This window comes from Melospiza georgiana, chromosome Z, assembly GCF_028018845.1.
Source record: "Melospiza georgiana isolate bMelGeo1 chromosome Z, bMelGeo1.pri, whole genome shotgun sequence".
NCBI classification, from domain to species: domain Eukaryota; kingdom Metazoa; phylum Chordata; class Aves; order Passeriformes; family Passerellidae; genus Melospiza; species Melospiza georgiana.
Genome location: NC_080465.1, coordinates 62,739,561 through 62,757,452, shown reverse-complemented (window position 1 = coordinate 62,757,452; position 17,892 = coordinate 62,739,561). Strand labels below are relative to the sequence as shown.

The window sequence follows — 17,892 nt, the reverse complement described above, 5'->3', positions numbered from 1 at the left end:
CTCAGCTGGATTTATGGACAGGCCTGCCAGTGAAAATCTGCTTTGTTTAACAGCTACTTGCCTCTTTTTAAAATACTGCATCCCATCTCAGAGTTAAGGTTTCAGTGGTGATGAATTTTTTCAGAACAATGTGAAAAAGCAAGTTACCTGTCCCATGAACTGTTACTTTTTGTATGAGTCTGCATCCTTTGTCTTCTGCAGGAGGAGCACAAGTTGTGTGCAGTTATGACAGAAGCAGAAAATAGAAGTGTTTTTTACTTTTCCATTGACAGTGGTTGTCCCGTGTGCTTGATGAAATTTTAGAAATACAGCTGATGTGATACTTTCTTTGGACTTCCTCATCACTCTTTGGATTGCTTTACAGTGTACTATGTTTAATTGATAATGTGATCATTTTCTTTAGACTGCAAATTGATTGTTGTTTTAGTCTTCAGGGTATAAGCTGCCTGTTTTGGAATCTCTGGCCAGAATGTCAGTTAGTTCATAGCTAAGCATTGGAATTTTGGAACAATGAAGGATCTCTCTTAGAATTTAAGTTCATCTCCTATTGATAGTCCTATCAAGGGACTATATATTCTATATATAGGAATATTGATCTATATTTTAAAAGTAATTATCTCCACCTTAAGAAAAAAATAAATTTTACACTAAACTTTTCTTGGTGCTTGGTCCAGCACAAAATTCCTTAAAATTACAATTGTTCCATTTTTATGCACCAGCAGTCCAAGGAAAAATTTGCCAGCACCTATGTTATGTTTTCATTGAGGTAATAGTTTTGTTGTCAGAGATAATAAAAAAGGAGGAGGTATTCTAAAAAGCAGTGCTGTCTGTGTGTTCACCTCTGATGCAATTGGAGCATTATTTTTTGGGGGGCTTAATATGCACTTTCTTAGAGTCTTTTACCTTTGCCCATGTTTTTCCCCTCATTTTGATCAGAAATTGTACTATAAAAAGTTTTGCGCCTCTTTAGTATAGTGGTGGAAGTGGTGAAAAGGCCTTGATGTGTAGACTAATAGTAACACTTAGAATGCTGTGTGTGATTTCTGTGTAAATATGTAGTACTTCTAAATGCATGAATTTCCCTATGGAAATAACTCAATTTCTTTAGGTCATGTGCTTGCAAATGACTGTTCATTTTGAGAATTTTCAAGATGCATCCTGACTGAGCAAACTGCACACTGGAGATGAGCATCTTAAATTTGCTAGTCATAAATTTTTGTATTTAAAACAATGATAAGAAAGACAAGCCTGCTCACAAGATTTTTACGTGTTCTTCTGTCTGTGTGTATAGTTTCAGTGTGATATTTGTCTCCAGATTTTTCTTTTTTATTTTAATCATTGTAATGACTTGCTTTTCCCTGAGGCCAAAGCCACCCATGCTCATTCTGAGAGGTTGTTAGTCCTATATGTTATCATTAGAACAAAATTGGCATTCTTAGTAATTTCAAACTTAAAGCCCCATCACCTTATAGTACAAGATACCCCTTGATTTTAGAGGTAAAAAGAAAGACAAATATAAACACAAGTGTTCTGTGAACATATTTACCATGAGCATTCTTTAATATGATTTATATGTAACTTGTCTTGAGGAACAATTGTTTTCCCTTACTTTTAAGAACAGGAAGTTTCTTAAGTTAATCAGCCTCACTTTTGGATCACGACAGTTTTAGTGTGGTGTCAAAATGGAACATTTTCATGTATAAAATTTTTAGATAAGGCTGCCAAACATTAAAAATCTTACAAATCCTCAGTGCTGCTTTGTAAGGATTTGCATTGCTTGGTTATGAACACTTTACACCCCATCACTTTCCACTTTTCCAGAAGTTGATGGGTGTTGGATCTCTAAGGATCTGTGAACTGAGTGTTGGTTTGCCGTCAAGAGAACCCATGCTCTGTGTATTTAATAACATTTTTATTTAACTCAGTACCACAGTATCCTTGTTAACACTTACTATTTTTAAGGGTCTGTAGCATAAAAATATTGTATGTGTGGTATATGTAGAGCATTCTGGGGAGATTCTTCTGCCTATTGCACCAACTGTAGTTAATGCACAAGCAAGAAAGAGGCTGATGGCTGCTATGAAACTGCACCTTTCCTGTTTCTGCTTGTGACTGTTGGTTTGAGAATTGTAAGGCTGTTTTTGATGGATGAGGAGCAAGCTAAGTAACTGTGTCTGTCACTTTATCACAGTGAAAAATCATAGATTATTTTGCTCCAAGCTGATCCCTACTCACAAAAGAATGAGCTATTGAGAACGAGGCTGGGTTAACAATTCTAGCTTTGGCTGGAGAGATGTTGTACTGGGTTTGTGTAGCAAGGCTTTGCTAGTGGGGTGGGTACAAGGGTCTATTCTGTGAGAAACTGCTGAAGGCTTTCTGTGTGTCTGATAGAGTCAGCCCCAGCTGGCTCCAAGACAGACCCACCACTGGCCAAGGCTGAGCCCATCAGTGACCGCAGTAGCACCTCTGGGATAATGTATTTAAGAAGGGGGCAAAGACTCTGCACTGCAGCAACTGCAGCCAGAGAAGAAGGGGCTGGGAATGTGTAAAAGAGGGATGTCTGAAGACAAGGTCAGTGGAGTAGGAAGGACTGGAGGTGCTCCAGGTGCCAGAGCAGAGGTTCCCATGCAGCCCGTGGGAAAGACCATGGTGAGGCAGTTGTGCCCCTCCAGCCAGTGGAGCTCCAAGTGGAACACATACCCACAAGCAGCTCCTAGATGACCCCATGCCAGATTATGTGGATGCCCCAAAAAATCAGGCTATGACTCCATGGAAATCCCAGGCTGGAGCGGGCTCCCTGCAGGATATGTGGCCCATTGGAGAGAGAAGCTCACCTGGAGCAGGCTTGTTGGCAGGACTTGTGATGCCATAGGGAGTCCACACCAGAGCAGGTCTGTTCTGAAGGATTGTCTCCCGTAGGAGGTATCCCATTCTAGAGCAGAGGAGGGATGTGAGGCCTCTTTGCCATGATGAATAAGGAGCATCAGAGACAGCGTGTGATGAGCTGATACAGCCCCCATTCTCCTGTCCTTCTGGGTGCAGGAGATAAAGAAAATTGGGAATAAAAGTGAATCCAGGAAGAAGGGAGAATAGGGGAAAGTGTTGTAACATCTGTTTTTATTTTTTCATTATTCTGCTTTGTCTTCATCAGTAATAGATGAAACAAGTTTCCACAAGTGGAGTCTGTTTTGCCCATGACAGTAACTGATGAGTGATCTCTCCCTGTTCTTGTCTTGCCCCATGAGACTTTCACTATATTTTCTCTCCCCTGCCCTTCTGAGGAGGGGAGCGATAGAAGGGGTTTGGTGGGCAGGGTCAGCCCACCACAAATTTTGATACTATTATAGTTTGATGTTTTAGTGCCGTTGAAAGTGCTGGTTGCCTTTTTGTCATGCTAAACTGAAGAATTTCAGAGGAGGATTTTCAGCCATCAGGTGCAGACTCAAGTTGTCACAATTCTGCTTTTGCTGTGTTTCACCATGATTGTCTTCAGTGATGGCTTTCCTGTATTACAGTTCCTGGACCTTGCGATCCTGAAGACCTAATTGATGGAATAATTTTTGCTGCCAATTACCTTGGTTCAACTCAACTCCTTTCTGATAAAACTCCATCCAAGAATGTGAGAATGATGCAGGCCCAGGAAGCTGTCAGCAGGATCAAGGTGAGGAGTAATTCCTGCTGCTGCTTCTATGGCTGTTTTAGGATTGTGGATATGAACTTCTTTCTTATGCAGTAATTTTTTCAGGTGGGGTTATCTGTAGTTTCAGAATGAAAGGTGCCTCACCTTTCCTTTACAAAATAAATCACATATGCTGCTTATGGAACAAGACTGATAAGGGGATGTTACCAGGTCGTTTTAATTCCCTATGGTAATACTCATGCTGTGTACACTAAACCAGAATCTGAAGTGAGTGGTGGTCAAAGTTATATATTGCCTGGCTGTGGAGGGAAAACAGGTTAAGGAAATAACTAGTAAGTATTGCAGCTGCTTCTGGCACTCAATGGAACTGCTACTGTTGTAGTGACTGCAGTTATTTTTGACCCTGTTGTGGACAATAGTTTCTCCACACATAACAGCTGTGAGCTGATTTGCTGATTAAAAAAAAAAAAAAGAAAAAGCCTGTGATGGTAAAGAGAAGCGCGGAAAAAGTAATTTGTCCTTTGTCCTGGAATCTGAAAAATTTTGTTTCAAAAGAGAAATTCCATCTGATTTCTGTACAGGCCATTTCCAGCAATGGGAATGCTGCTGTACTGTAAGTTACAATTATGACATTGTCAGCTGAAATGAGGGTATGTGGATGAAGTATTGCACAGTTGTACAGGATGCTGCAGCATTCCCACTACCCATACATGACTGGTTAGTAAGCACACAGCTTCATCTTCTGCTAATTCAGCTAAGCAACAAAACCCACTCTGGGAATTTTTCTTATTTTAATATCTGTATGTTCTTCTTTTGTATATTTTATTTTGGCCTCCAACCAGATTTAGTGTGCAATTATATAAAAGAGAGAGGAAGAGGAGAGGTTATCAGCAAGACCAATAATATTGTTTGTTAAGGTCAGCTGATGCTTCGTACTCCTTTTATTCCTTCCACTGCTTCCAGTGGCAGGGGTTCAGTTTAGTCTCTGTATGTAACTTTGAAACAGAAGCTCCAAGTAGAGCCATTGAGATAACTTCCAAAAAATGTAATTTTGCTGATGTTCAAATGCATAAGCTCTTGCAACCTTGTCTCTGAAATTCGTAAACACTCACATTTTAGAAAAGGTGGGAATGTAGCCTTCCTGTTAGAGATTATACTCCACCATCTCTGCAGAAGTCTTCACTACCTTGAACTACAGAACCTTTTGCAGAAGAATGATTTATCCTTGTTCATTGGCAACTCTGGATTAAGTGACATTCTTTAAAAGTAGGTATTATGCAGCTTTTTCAACAATGGCAAGTCTTGGTGTGTTCTCCCCAAACCTGCAGTGAAGAGTTTTTCTCATAGAGTCTGTTTTTTTCCTGCTCTGAGCAAATAGGGCTGTGCCTTCTGTTTAGCAGTCTCTTTGTGTTCCTTCTTGATGCTTTTCTGTGAACAGGAGACTGCTCACAGTCTGATTTGAGTGAACAGGAAACTAAAGGTAAGGGAGGGAAAAAAGGGCTTTGGTGAGGCTGGATCTAGGAGGGACACGTCACTGGAGGGTGAAAGGAAAGATTAGCATCTGCTGTCATACAAAATAGGTATCAGGAGTGGAACTTGAACCACTGGCAGTTTGCACCTAGAAGGTAAAACTTGTGTAGGAATACACTTCAGAAAAAGATTGCAGGGATATGGTAGACAAAAACAAAAACTGGGCCTAAAAGGTGTAAGAGTATAGAACTTTCTCTGATACAAAACATATTTCGTAGACATTCATTAAGAAAATAGTCTTCTGAGGATTCTGTTATGCCTCAGCATTTCTGTGTATCAAAACAGAAGAAATCTATTTAAGGCATTTTACTCATTAATGCCATAATTTGTGCATCTGTGGAAATCAGCAGGCGTGCATATCCTTTCTTATAGTGTATTTGCCTCAGGCTTGAGGCCCAAGTGATAGCATTTGTGACCTGGTAAAACCCTAACTGGTGTATTTAATTTTATGAATCTAGATGTATTTCAGAAAATTATTCACTTGTATTGTAATGTACACATTACCTTAGAAGACTTCTTGGACAGTTGCTGCTTTCTGCTTCTAAGTAAAGCACAGGCTTTAAATCCCCCTGCACCTTAGGCTTCTTGGCTTATAAGGGTTGGTTTTGGCTGGTTTTGTTACTGGTTGCCATTAAAGCTAATCATTTTCAGAGAGCAATTCATTATGACAGATGGACTTCCTGCTGCCAGATTCATCACTGCATCAGATATCCCATATCCTAGATGTGTAAATTATGGCCCTACTCATGTTTGTTTACAGAGTGCCTTTCTTGTTGCATGTCAACCATTTCTCCACTGTTGAAGAAAACAAAGCTTTAAAGTAAGAATGAGCTTTTAAAATACACAGACTTGAAGCTGAGTATTAAAAAGAGGTGAAGAGCTTTGTTTGAGCCCTGTTATTTATACCTTCACAAAAGTGTGTACTGTCTGAATTTAATAATCCCTAAATTACTCCTTTTAGCAGAGCCTTCAGACCACATATTCATTCATTTGGAATATGAACAGACTTTGAAAACAATTCTCTAGGCTTCTTCTTTAAGAACTATCTTTTCAGATGAAAGTACAAGAGTTGGGTGTTTTCTTGCTTGGCCTTCATCCCTGTGAAGTCCAGCTAAGTTAAAACAGATCCACTGCTTTGATGGTGTTCATCAAATGTAGTTAGGAATATTTCATTAGGAGGCACTTTTAGCGTGCTGTGGGGTAGGTTTGAACATTTTTAGGTAATACCTGGTTTAATTTCTGAGTGTAATTTAAGATAGAATGCATATGTGGATATTTAGTTTAGTATTTCACACACTTTCACACATTGGATGTCCTCTCCATGCTTACTGAGTTGCAAAACATTTTTTGTAGAGACTAAATGGATTTAATAAACTTAGGACCTCTCTGTAGCAAAAGCAGAAGCTTGTTGGGTTTTAATGGATTGTAATTTTGGAAATTGCATCTATATAAATAAATACATTTAATTTACCTTGAATGAAAATCCTGTATTCTGTATATTAAAAAAAATTGTGTGGATTAGGTATATTCTGTTTCTTTTTTTTTTTCTTCTAGAAATACAGAAATAATCTTTGATTTGAGTTAGCAAAATAATGTGGTGATAAAGAGGATTTGTGTAATGAAGTGTCTTGCATAGAATTATCCCAATTTTTTTTTTTTTTTTGTTCATGGACCATAACTTCTTTTGTGACATTTCCATGCAGTGTTAAGTCACTTACTAAAAGTGCTTGATCCATATCATTGCCTTATTTTATGAATTATTTGAAAGTAGTTCTTCAATATGCTTCCATTTGAAGAACAGAATTTTCAGTATATTGAATTATAGTATAATTTGGTAAATTGTTGATTCTGCATTTTAAAGTTGTCACTCAAGGATTTTTTTTGCCCCCTTTTTCTTAATTTTGGCCTATACTTTTCTTCTTTTGGGAGGTCCATCATTTTAAAGTTTGGGAAGGGTGATGAAGAAAGACTTGATTTTGCAAAGATATCTAAATGCTCTATCTAAGGAGTGTCTCCTCCTTGCCCAGTGTATGATAGGCAGCTGTTACTCAATATAAGTATATTATTTCTGAGTATTAATTTAATTTGAGAGTAATGTAATGAAGAGCCTGCCATGTAAACAGCTTTTACAATAGTTTGCAATCAGCTGTTGCAAAATAACCTACCAGGCTATAAAATACTTCTTAGTTTGAAAAAGGTGACTAAAAGCTATTTTGAGAATGTTTCCATTTGTAAACAAGGAGCGTGGCCTGACCTTTCAGTGGCTGCTTTCAGATTTGTTTAGACAATATCTGACAGATTTAAGTTTTGAGCATCAGTATTAAAATTTTTGATGTGTCTTATGATTCAGGCCTCCTATTTGTTCTTTGTAGAAGTAGCTAGTGCTGAGTCTGTTGAAAGCTTGTAACTATAAGCCTCCTTCCCACCATGAGCATGCCTGTAAATTTAATTTAAAAGAGCCTGTTACTGTTGGAAGTTAAGGGCTAATTGCCAGCCTGGTGAGTATTGCATTCCTTCAGTGAGCAGTTCTGTAAAGATCAGTTCACCATTGGTTTGAATTCATTATTGAATTCATGACTCAAGAGTGTAAAAATTATGTTTGTTTGGGTTGTTAGTAGAAATGTTTTTTTAAGGTGTTTCTGGAGCTGAAACACATGCTCCACTGCTTGCTTGAAAAAATGTGATAGTGTGGACTTATCTTTGTGTAGGTGTCACAGGAAGATTTGTTGACCAGTTCACTGTGTGAACATTGGTGCAGATTTATTTGCTCAGAAGAAAGAGAAAATGAAGATGACAGTTACCTTCTGTCATTTCATTTTTCCAGGAAAAAGCAGCATAGTGTTAGGGAGGTTGTTTTTTTTTTTTTTTTTTTTTTAAGTCTGTTGAAGTATGAGATCTGAAAAACGTGTAATAATAAAGAAAGCATACAATTTTTCACTCACCTTTTACATCGGTGTACCTTGAAAAGAAATAACTTCTTGTAATGGTTTACACTGCTGTAAGTGAGGGGAAGATCTCTTCTGTTTCTTAAACCATCCTCCCCTCACCAAGCCTCAAAAACAATTACACTCAAAATAACCTTGTTTGTTGCAAGTAACATTTTAAGTGAAAAAAAATCCTTTTATGTTCTTTTTGACTCTTTTGGTGCTGTTTCTTTTCATTTCTGAAATTAATTATGCTAAACATGAAATTTTACAATTTTTTAAGCTAAAAAAACAAGGAGGAAGTTAATTTAAGCAGGGACTAATTTAGACCAGCTAGTAGTCTGTGAGCCCTGACATTAGTTTATAGATTCCTGCATGACTTGGAGTCTCTGCAAGTTCTTCTCTAACTGTTCTCCTGTCTCTGTTTGTTCCATGCTAAGCAGATGGCCCAGAAATTAGCCAAAAGCAGGAAGAAGGTGCAGTACAAACTCCATCAGCTTGGTGTTATGCTTGTTCTTTTGTTTTCTGGGAGGGTTTTTCCCTTTCTTTTTATTTTGTGGTTTTATTTTCTGCATCCAGCAAGGATTTTTCAGATTTGTTTCTGAGCCACCATGACATATCTGGGAAATCAGTTGCCTGATTGGCCATTTTTTGTTGCTTCTCATTAGCCATTTCATGTTAGAAATAGAAGAAAGATTGGATCTATCAAATGGTTACAGGCAGTACCCAAAATGCATATTAAAGAATCAGGACTGACATGGCAAAGGTTTAAACATTGTAAAATTATGGATTAAAATGGAGTGTGGGGGTTTTTTTGTTTGTTTTGGGGTTTTTTACCTTTTTTTTTTAGACTTTTTAATTTTAATTTAATCTTTATATTGGAGTGCTTTGTTTGACTCACAGAGATGTCAAATTGCTGGATGCAAAAAAAAAAGTTTATGTCTATACATACAGTAATATACTGAGATTGACTCATCTTTGTAATAAGTTTTGTTTGTGGAGCTTTCAACTACTTTTTAACAAGTGTAATTTAAAAATATTACAAATGTTTGCTTTCTATTAACAAAATATTACTTCTTAAGTGGGTTACTGCTTGAAAAGTATCTTGTCTGACTGTGAAGGTCTTCTTGCCAGAACTGCATTGTGACTAGCTCAAACAGTAACTCCTGTGGTACAGGTTTTTCCATTGGTCTTAGCAGCCACTGCTAGCCCAAACAGAAATTCCTCAGGCAGGAGATACTATTAGGCCTTTCTATGGCTTGTATGAAAACCTTATTTGAAGTGGGATTCATAGTGTGCAGAAAATGGTAAAATCATATTACTTTTCAAGAAATCTTTATAGTTCATGTTGCAGTCAGGTATAATTTTACTGAATCAGGAAAAATAGCAGGCAAGCTTTTGTGTGGGTTACTTTTTTTTCAAACAATACCCAATTCACTTTCACATATATGATATAGTTTCCACATCTTTGTGTTTATCTTTTGCTTCTGCAGTCTAATACTCTATCCTGCATTGCTGTTCTGGTACTGTGTCTTAGTGTACCCCTGTATGTGAACTAACATCATTATTAGTAAGTATGTTAGCTAATTGTTTGTTTGACTCTAATCCATTTATTTGCAGGCTCCAGAAGGTGAATCTCAACCCATGACTGAAGTGGACCTCTTCATTTCTACACAGAGAATAAAAGTACTGAATGCAGACACACAGGTATAGACATAGACATCTTTGTTAGTATTGTTGGAAAAGACTACCGGAATAGACTTTCACGTACATGTTAAAATTTGTCTTTAAAATGTGCTGGATCTTATATTCCCCCTCTAGGCAGAAATCCATGGTCAAGTGCCATGTCATACAAGCAATTATTCAGTCTGTCTGTCTGTAGAAATAATTAGAATTTGTGGGTAAGATAATTGCAGTCAGCTTATGTCTTCTAAGCCATGCTGCATCAAGTATTGATTGTGCCCAGAGTAGCCCAAAATATTTAGCTGCAATAATTTGCTTATAGTCTTGTACACATACATGCTCAGCATGCGCAGGTTCTGCAGTTCATGTCTTGATGTACTTTTCCGCAGAAAAAAACCCTGTAAAACTTTCTCTTTGTTTTATTTTTGGAAAGTGAAGCTCTTGGTTTCTGTTCTATTTCCTTTAATGCATGACAGAGGTCTTACAGCTATTTGTGTGTTTTGATGATACTAGATGTCCAATAAGAACCCAGTTGAAGCAGCTGCTTATGTTGGTTTTCTTATTCCCCAGGAAACCATGATGGATCATCCCCTGCGGACCATTTCTTACATTGCTGATATAGGAAATATAGTTGTTTTGATGGCTCGTAGGCGAATGCCACGCTCAAACTCCCAGGATAATGTGGAAGCATCTCACCCCTCTCAAGATGGAAAGAGGCAGTACAAAATGATTTGTCATGTCTTTGAGTCTGAGGATGTAAGCAGTTACATTGTCTTGTAGTTTTCTAGGAGTGGAAAAGTAAGCAATTTTGATAGGCCCAAAGCCCATTGTGAGTGGTCCTGCTTGCTTTTTAACTGGACCCAGTATTTCGTCTAAGCAGAGGAACTTGCCTGCCATCTATATGTTTGGACATGACATGTCACAGGAAGTTGGTGTTTGTGGAAATGCTTACTTTTTTAAAGTTTCTTTAGTGCCTTCCAGTAACAGTGATAGCAGGGTCCAGTTGCTGCAGTTACAAATGCCATCTCAAATTTTGCATAGGAGAGGGAAAGTCTATCAGAGAGGCTTATTTTCACAGGGAAATTCTAATCCCAAGTCTTGCATTGAGGATCAATCACTGATGCATACAAGAAAGATGATTTTTTATTTTTCAGGTGGTTTGTATAGGGGCTGTAGTTACTGTCATCATATGAAAAAGCCAGCAAAGAAAGTTTGTGATTTCAGCAATCCAAAATATGTTGAATAGAGACATAAATGACTAAATTTTAATCAACGGTACAGTTAAGGTACTTTACACAGGATTAAGTTACTTTACAAAGGTCTTGATCTCCTGTCTTCACAATCAGTGTTTATAACTTGCTAATTTTATGTACTTTTTAAAAGTAACTTTCTGTAACTGAAAAGTAAAATCAAACTTACTAGATTGAAGTGCAGTTTTTAGGATCATAGTCAAGTTAGCCCTAGTAATCTGGGAAACTAACATACTGAAGAGAAGTAAGTAAGAATACCAGTATCTTCCATGTCTTCCAAACTACAGTGAACAGCGAGGACTTTGAGATGGGAAGGTTTTCTTGAATAAGGAGCTGATTTTATGTAATAATTTAATGTAATCTGCTCCAAACCTCTGTCTGAATATATTATCTGAATATATTATTGCACATGAATGTGTATACATGACCCACTGCTGAAGTTAAAAAGTAAGGATGAGCACTGATGAAAGTAATCCTGGACCAAAATTGACAGCGTATAAAAATTCTGGATTATTTCCACAAAATAACATGTTTTGTCAACCCGTTTTGTAAAGCCTTTTAAGAATCTGGTGTGAAATACAGTAAGCAATGTATTTTTTGCTTAATAACATTTGACATGCTACCCACTTTGAGGCTGCTGTTCCTGTGTTTCTAGTCACAAGTTTGGATGCTGTGTGCTTTACTGGCCAGTTGAAAAAGCAGAAATCAAACTGTCAGGTGCCAGAGTCTTGGACTTATTTTCCTTTACTATGGGGTGGTCTGACCCTTTGCATGATCCTTACTTTCCAGATCCGTTTCCTAGGCTGCTGTTAATACTTTGGCTAGCTAAAATTTGAACTTCCCAGTCTATGGTTTGTTTAGATCAGCCTGTATTTGTATTCTGTGTGATCTTCTCTGTGCCTGTAAATCCAGCTGGCTTGTAAAATGCCTGTAGATCCAATAAAAGCATTGCTCATTGATGGGGAAAATATGCTGAAAAACTACAGATTATATATCAGCTCTCCTTTGTCATGGTATGTAGCTTACAGGTAACTTGCCAAATTTATGTCAAATTTTGAAGTGACTAACAGTCAGAATGGAAGGACTGTAGCAGCAACAAAATGGCAGCTTCAAAGATTTTGTACCTCCAGTGAAGTCATATGGCCTGTTTATATTATAAAACCTGTCTTTTCTTCTTCTGGGATGGCTGGGTACTTGGCAGAATCTACACAGTAAGTGAAACAGAAGCTGTAAGCCTGTGAGTGGGTGTTGGCCAGAACATGTCTCTGCTTGGATGAGTCTTTGTCTAAAGAGGACAGCACCAGATTTTCAGCTATTTAGAGGTGTACCTTTAAATGAGTTGAACCTTAGTGATGTGTCCAAATGCTGGGTGTCTAAGCAGGAGCTGATCTCTTTCTGGGAGTGAAGATGCATGTGTATGAATGTAAAGTCTGCACTCTTCACTTACATTACTGAGTTATGGAGGTGCAGTTTTCCCATTTTCTTGCTGTCCTTGCTGTCAAAATTAGGTTGATCTTAGCTTTGGCAATATACTACTAGTCTACATATTGGTCTTTTCAGCACCAGCAATCATGCTGTTCTCATTAGCAGGTTTAGTGCTAGTTTGAGCTAAGATACAACATTTTTATTTCTGTGTTGGAAACCTTTCCTTTATTAGGGACCAAACTGGACTTTAAAAATGGCTATCAGACTGTATAAAAGTACACCTGAGCAGCATTCATTCGTTACCAGTACTCTGTCAGGCCTCCACTGTGAACTGTGGAGCTCTCTATTTCTCTTCCCTGTCTTTGCCATAGACAGCCCTGTGTTCCAATGCACACCACAGCCACCTCCTGTGCCCCACACAGTGCTCACTGGGTGAATCTCTCCACCTGTACACAGCAGTACTCTGCACCATGCTGTGCTTTGCTCTCCTGCCATTTATTTGCCTGACCATGATTGCTGTGTCGAAGGTGGGCATCCCTCTGGCGTTGCTTGGCACAGAGCTTTCCCCACATCTGCCTGCTGCCCAGTTTCAGGCCCACAGCTGCAGGAATCAAACCGCTTATGGTGGGAGCAATGCAGTGTAGTGAGAGGTGCATTTGGTGGCTTTGGGTGCAGACGAGACTCTGAGAAGCTCCTGGTGCAAGAGGGTGCTCACAAAGGACAGAATGAGTAGGAAGGAGGCAGAGAACTCCCAGGATCGTGTGAGTTGGAAGGAGGGAAATAAGTGTAGGGGATAGGGGCTGAAGGTACTAGCAGGATGAAGAAGGAGATGCATATGACAGTTACTTTAGGGCTTGATCTGGTCTCTAGTTGCTGCCTTTTTCCTTTTTTGTCTGAGACTGAGATAGGAGTAGTCACTGTCAGTGTTGTAAAGGATAGTAGGAAAAGCTGGAAATACCCTTTTAAATGTGGTTGTGTGTTTCCTAGTTGACATTTTCTTTTTCATTGCTTGCTTGTCAGAGAATGACATTGCTTCTGCTGGAAGGGAGTGCCATCTGGGAGCAGCATGTGTGGGAGGAATGATAGGTGCAACCCACAGCCACTGCAGTGGCTCTACATTTACACTTACATTAGCAGTTCTTACCTGTGAAAGGATGTCTTTCTTTCTCATATTTGTAATTTATAATTGCTTACTGAGCTAGATTCATGGCAGAGCTGAATGTGTTGAGATTTTATGGGTCTTGAAAATTAATTTGTAAGGCACAAATATTTTTTAGACTGGAGTGTAGTAACTTGTAGGTTCATCAACTTGATGATCCATTTTACAGTGTGATTGTAACAGAAACTGTCAGTGGACATGAGCATCAGAATGTTTCACTTTTTTCTTTTCTTTTCCCTTTTCTGGGAACTGCTACAGGCGCAGCTGATTGCACAGTCCATAGGTCAAGCATTTAGTGTGGCCTACCAAGAATTTTTGAGGGCAAATGGAATCAACCCAGAAGACCTTAGCCAGAAGGAATATAGCGACTTGCTTAATACCCAGGACATGTACAATGATGATCTGATTCACTTCTCCAAATCTGAAAATTGCAAAGATGTATGTATCTTTTTTTTTTCCCCACAAATATTCAGTTGCTCTTTATCAGTTGCAGGCCTGTGTTGGCAGAAACTAAAAAAACATTTATGCTTCCTATAAATTATCTCAGTTGATCTAGAATATCCTCCCTAATAGACCACCCTGTCATCAGTTCTGTTTCAAATGCAAACAGTGAACCCCAAATTTATCTGCAGTCAACTGATTTAACATCTGTTTCTGTTCTTTTACCAAGCAATTTTCAGACATGTTTGAATGCGAACTTAAAGCAGATTAACAGATTAATACAATAAAAAAAATTACAGTGAACAACATAAAATTTATAGAAGCAGCAGTGTTTATGAACATGATTGATTCCAGGTTTTAAATAACTGTGTGTGCCAGACGGCTTTGCAGCTGGCTTGATAAAAATGAACCAGTGTGCAACTGGAACACACAGGTAATGTCTTTCCAATACAAAGTTGTAAAGTCGTGCAATCTCTTCTTATTTAGCTTTGTCCACCAAGCCCATGGCACCAGGGTTTCCTTCACTGGAATTTCTTCTTTTCATAAACAGAAATTACTTCTGAGGGGTGTTCAGCACTAAGTCTGTATTGTGTGTCATTTAATGTTTGAATGCAAATGAAAGGTAGTAAAACATATACCCTATCTTGTTTTGCCTTTGAATTAGGAAGGCAAGTTGCAAGTGAAAAGGGGTATATTTGTTGGGTTTGTGAATGTTTGGACGGGGATGATATTAGTTCCATGGGTGTAAAAGAAACTCTTTTTTTAAATACTTTTTCTTACTATACAGGTTTACATTGAAAAGCAAAAGGGAGAAATTCTAGGTGTGGTGATTGTGGAGTCTGGCTGGGGATCCATTTTGCCTACAGTTATCATAGCCAACATGATGCATGGAGGACCAGCAGAGAAGTCTGGGAAGCTGAACATAGGGGACCAGATCATGTCAATCAATGGGACCAGCTTGGTTGGTTTACCACTCTCAACATGTCAGAGCATTATAAAGGTAGGGAAAATGTTTCTGGAAGCTACATATTTTAAAGAGACATAATTGAAAAGCAGAAAGTATAAAACTGAAGTAAATTCTTGCCAAATGTTTGCATAGCAGTTTGCATTTCATGATCTGAAAAAATAGTGTGAATTTTGCTGCACCAATTTTCTGTCTGGGACCAATGAAAGTGTTGTAATCTAACATCATTGATGAGGTCCCCTCTCAGTTGTCTCTTCTCGATGCTGAGCAGGGCCAGCTCCCTCAGCCTTTCACAGAACTGTGGCAATTTTAGATTGGAAATGACCGCTAAGATCATTGAGTCCACCAGTAAACCTTTTCCTCCTAAGCTGAAGTGCTCCAATCCCCTATGATAGCCCTCAACAGGACCTGCCTGCTCCAGGAGCTCCATGTCCCTGTTGTGCTGAGGAGGCCAGAACTGGACACAGCACTCCAGAGGAGCCTCAGCAGGGCTGAGCAGAGGGGCAGGATCACCTCCCTCGAGCTGCCGGCAGTGCTCTTCCTGCAGCACCCCAGGACACCATTGGCCTTCCTGGCCACACAGACACACTGCTGGCTCATGGACAACTTGTGCTGGGGCCTGGGATTAGTCCTCCCCAGGTGCATTTGCTCTTGTTTGATTTCAGAAGGTTCCTTTCTGCCCATCTCTCCTGCTTGTCAAGGTCCTTCTGAAGGGTTGCACAGCGCTTGGGTATCGGCCACTCCTCCCAGTTTTTGTGTCATCAGTGAGCTTTCTCAGTGGGCACTCCATCTCTGATGATAGGTTAAATAAGATTGGGCCCAGTATTGAAGCTTGGAAGATGCTGCTAGATACAGGCATCCAAATAGATCTGTGCCACTGATCCCAACCCTCTGAACTGTCATTCAGCCACTTCTCAATCCACCTCACCACCCACTTCCTGAGCTTGGCTATGAGGTTATCTTGAGAGGCAGTGTCAAAGTCTTGATCAAGTCCAGAATGACAACATCCAGTGCCATTCCAGACTGCTGTGCTATTTACTTGTGTCCCAGGGCTCTGTGCACAACTTCACAAGGGAATATTTTGTGCAGAAGGAAGATATTATCGGGTACACAATATATTGAAATCTTATATCACAAATGGAGGCACAGGTGCCTAATACTGTCGTAAGCCTTACTAGCTGTCAAATTCTTCTTAGTATTTGGATGAAATAGAGTAAATGCTTTTTTGTTTCTTTGTTTATACCTATTTTTAAAGCTTTTAAACTTTGACTTAAAGACATACCCTCTGTGGCATCTTTGCCCAAGTTACTTCAAAGTGCTTCGCTTATTTGGTTCTTTTCTTCACTTGCATAAATGGGGCATTTTAATCGGAAGAGCTTTCTTCTAGTTGTCAGAAAAGTATGTGACAGTGAGAAGCTTGCAGGTCATCTGGAATTGAACAGTGCCTAGGGCAGCTGTAGTATACAAAGGAATAAGTATTTCAACATCAGTGTTTAAAGAGTGGGAAAGATGCATCACTAGAGAATGGTTGAGACACTCTCAAGTTAATTAGTTATTTATTAGTTATTTGTTGAAATTAGTTATTTGTTGAAATGGTCCTGCCTAGCTCTGCAGATTATCACGTACAGACACATAATGTAATGCTGGTGGTACTTACACCAGCATTCTTCCCTGACTTTTAGCAATGTACCTGTTAGACTTACTCATTTAGACAACTTTTTGGTAACAAGTTGTATTATGCAAATTTCTCTTTCACTTTGTATTTTTTTAAATTGAAAAATAAATTTCCATTTACAAGATAAATTTGCCATGTTAAAAAAAAGTACAAACTATATTTTTACCTTCATGGATTATCTCTTAATACTTGAGCTGAGATGTTTGTTATAAAGACTTTCCATTCAGGCTTCCCAAAATGTTAATGCTGAGTTCTGATGAGTAATAGATGTATAGGTCACCGAACCAGAAATTTTAGATTCAGTGAGTAGAAATGACAGCATGTGTGACAAACTGAAAATATGGCAAAACCAATCTTAAATCTGTAAAGAAAGGAAGAAAATAATTGTATTAAATATCTTTGTGCCAGCTTCATCAAAGCAAAACACCCTGCAAATTTAGGCTCTTTGTAATTGCTTCCTATCCCACATAATTTTTATTTCTACAACTGTGATAAGTTGTACTTCCCTTATTCAGATGGAGATTTTATTGTGCTCATCAGTATTTTGTCAATACAGAACCAACCAGCTTTGCTGTTTCCAGCTTCTGCAGGCCTTTTTCTTCTTCCCTGATACCGCAGTTTCCGCAGGAACTGCCAGCCTTATTTTGTCTTTCTAAAGAGATGATAATCTGTATGTTTGCAGATCTTCATAACCACACATCTGGAGTCATTCATATAGCACTTTTGAAAACAAATATGTATGTGATGACCTAAATGCAGATCATTAAATGTGGTGGAAATATACCAAATTTCAGATTTCCTTAGCTTGCTGGAAGGATTCCTATGAAAAGATGATAATATTATGTGGATAAACATATGTCACAAGCACTTCAAACAAGATAATTCAGTATTATGGATGTAATCTCTGCTCCTAATTTGCCATAAACCAATTGCAAACTGATGGAGCTTGGAAGAAGCTTTCCATGTGTAGTGGCTATTCCCTAATAGGATTATGCTACTTCTGTGTTTTTCAAAAGCATCTGGTACTGGCTACTATCAGAAATATACTCAAGAACTAGATAAACAAAGAAAGGTGGTGAAAATACAATTTTTTTTGTTTCTGATCAGTTTATATTTCCAACCTGTATACTTCTGAAGATCACCCACTTCTGAAATACATATACTTTCTGTAAAATTAAAAGGATTTTTCATTAGGGATGAC

The 17,892-nt window shown here is 38.5% G+C and overlaps 1 protein-coding gene across 2 annotated transcripts in view; it reads left to right on the top strand.

Moving 5' to 3' along the window:
• APBA1 (amyloid beta precursor protein binding family A member 1) overlaps nt 1-17,892 on the top strand; it is an 83,586-nt gene that overhangs the window by 55,204 nt on the left and 10,490 nt on the right. For both annotated transcript variants that reach the window (XM_058043445.1, XM_058043444.1), the window contains exons 5-10: nt 3,516-3,661; nt 8,538-8,570; nt 9,715-9,801; nt 10,348-10,533; nt 13,870-14,049; nt 14,840-15,052. In XM_058043445.1, the coding sequence (XP_057899428.1) occupies nt 3,516-3,661; nt 8,538-8,570; nt 9,715-9,801; nt 10,348-10,533; nt 13,870-14,049; nt 14,840-15,052 (845 nt within the window). The remainder of the gene's footprint in view (nt 1-3,515; nt 3,662-8,537; nt 8,571-9,714; nt 9,802-10,347; nt 10,534-13,869; nt 14,050-14,839; nt 15,053-17,892) is intronic.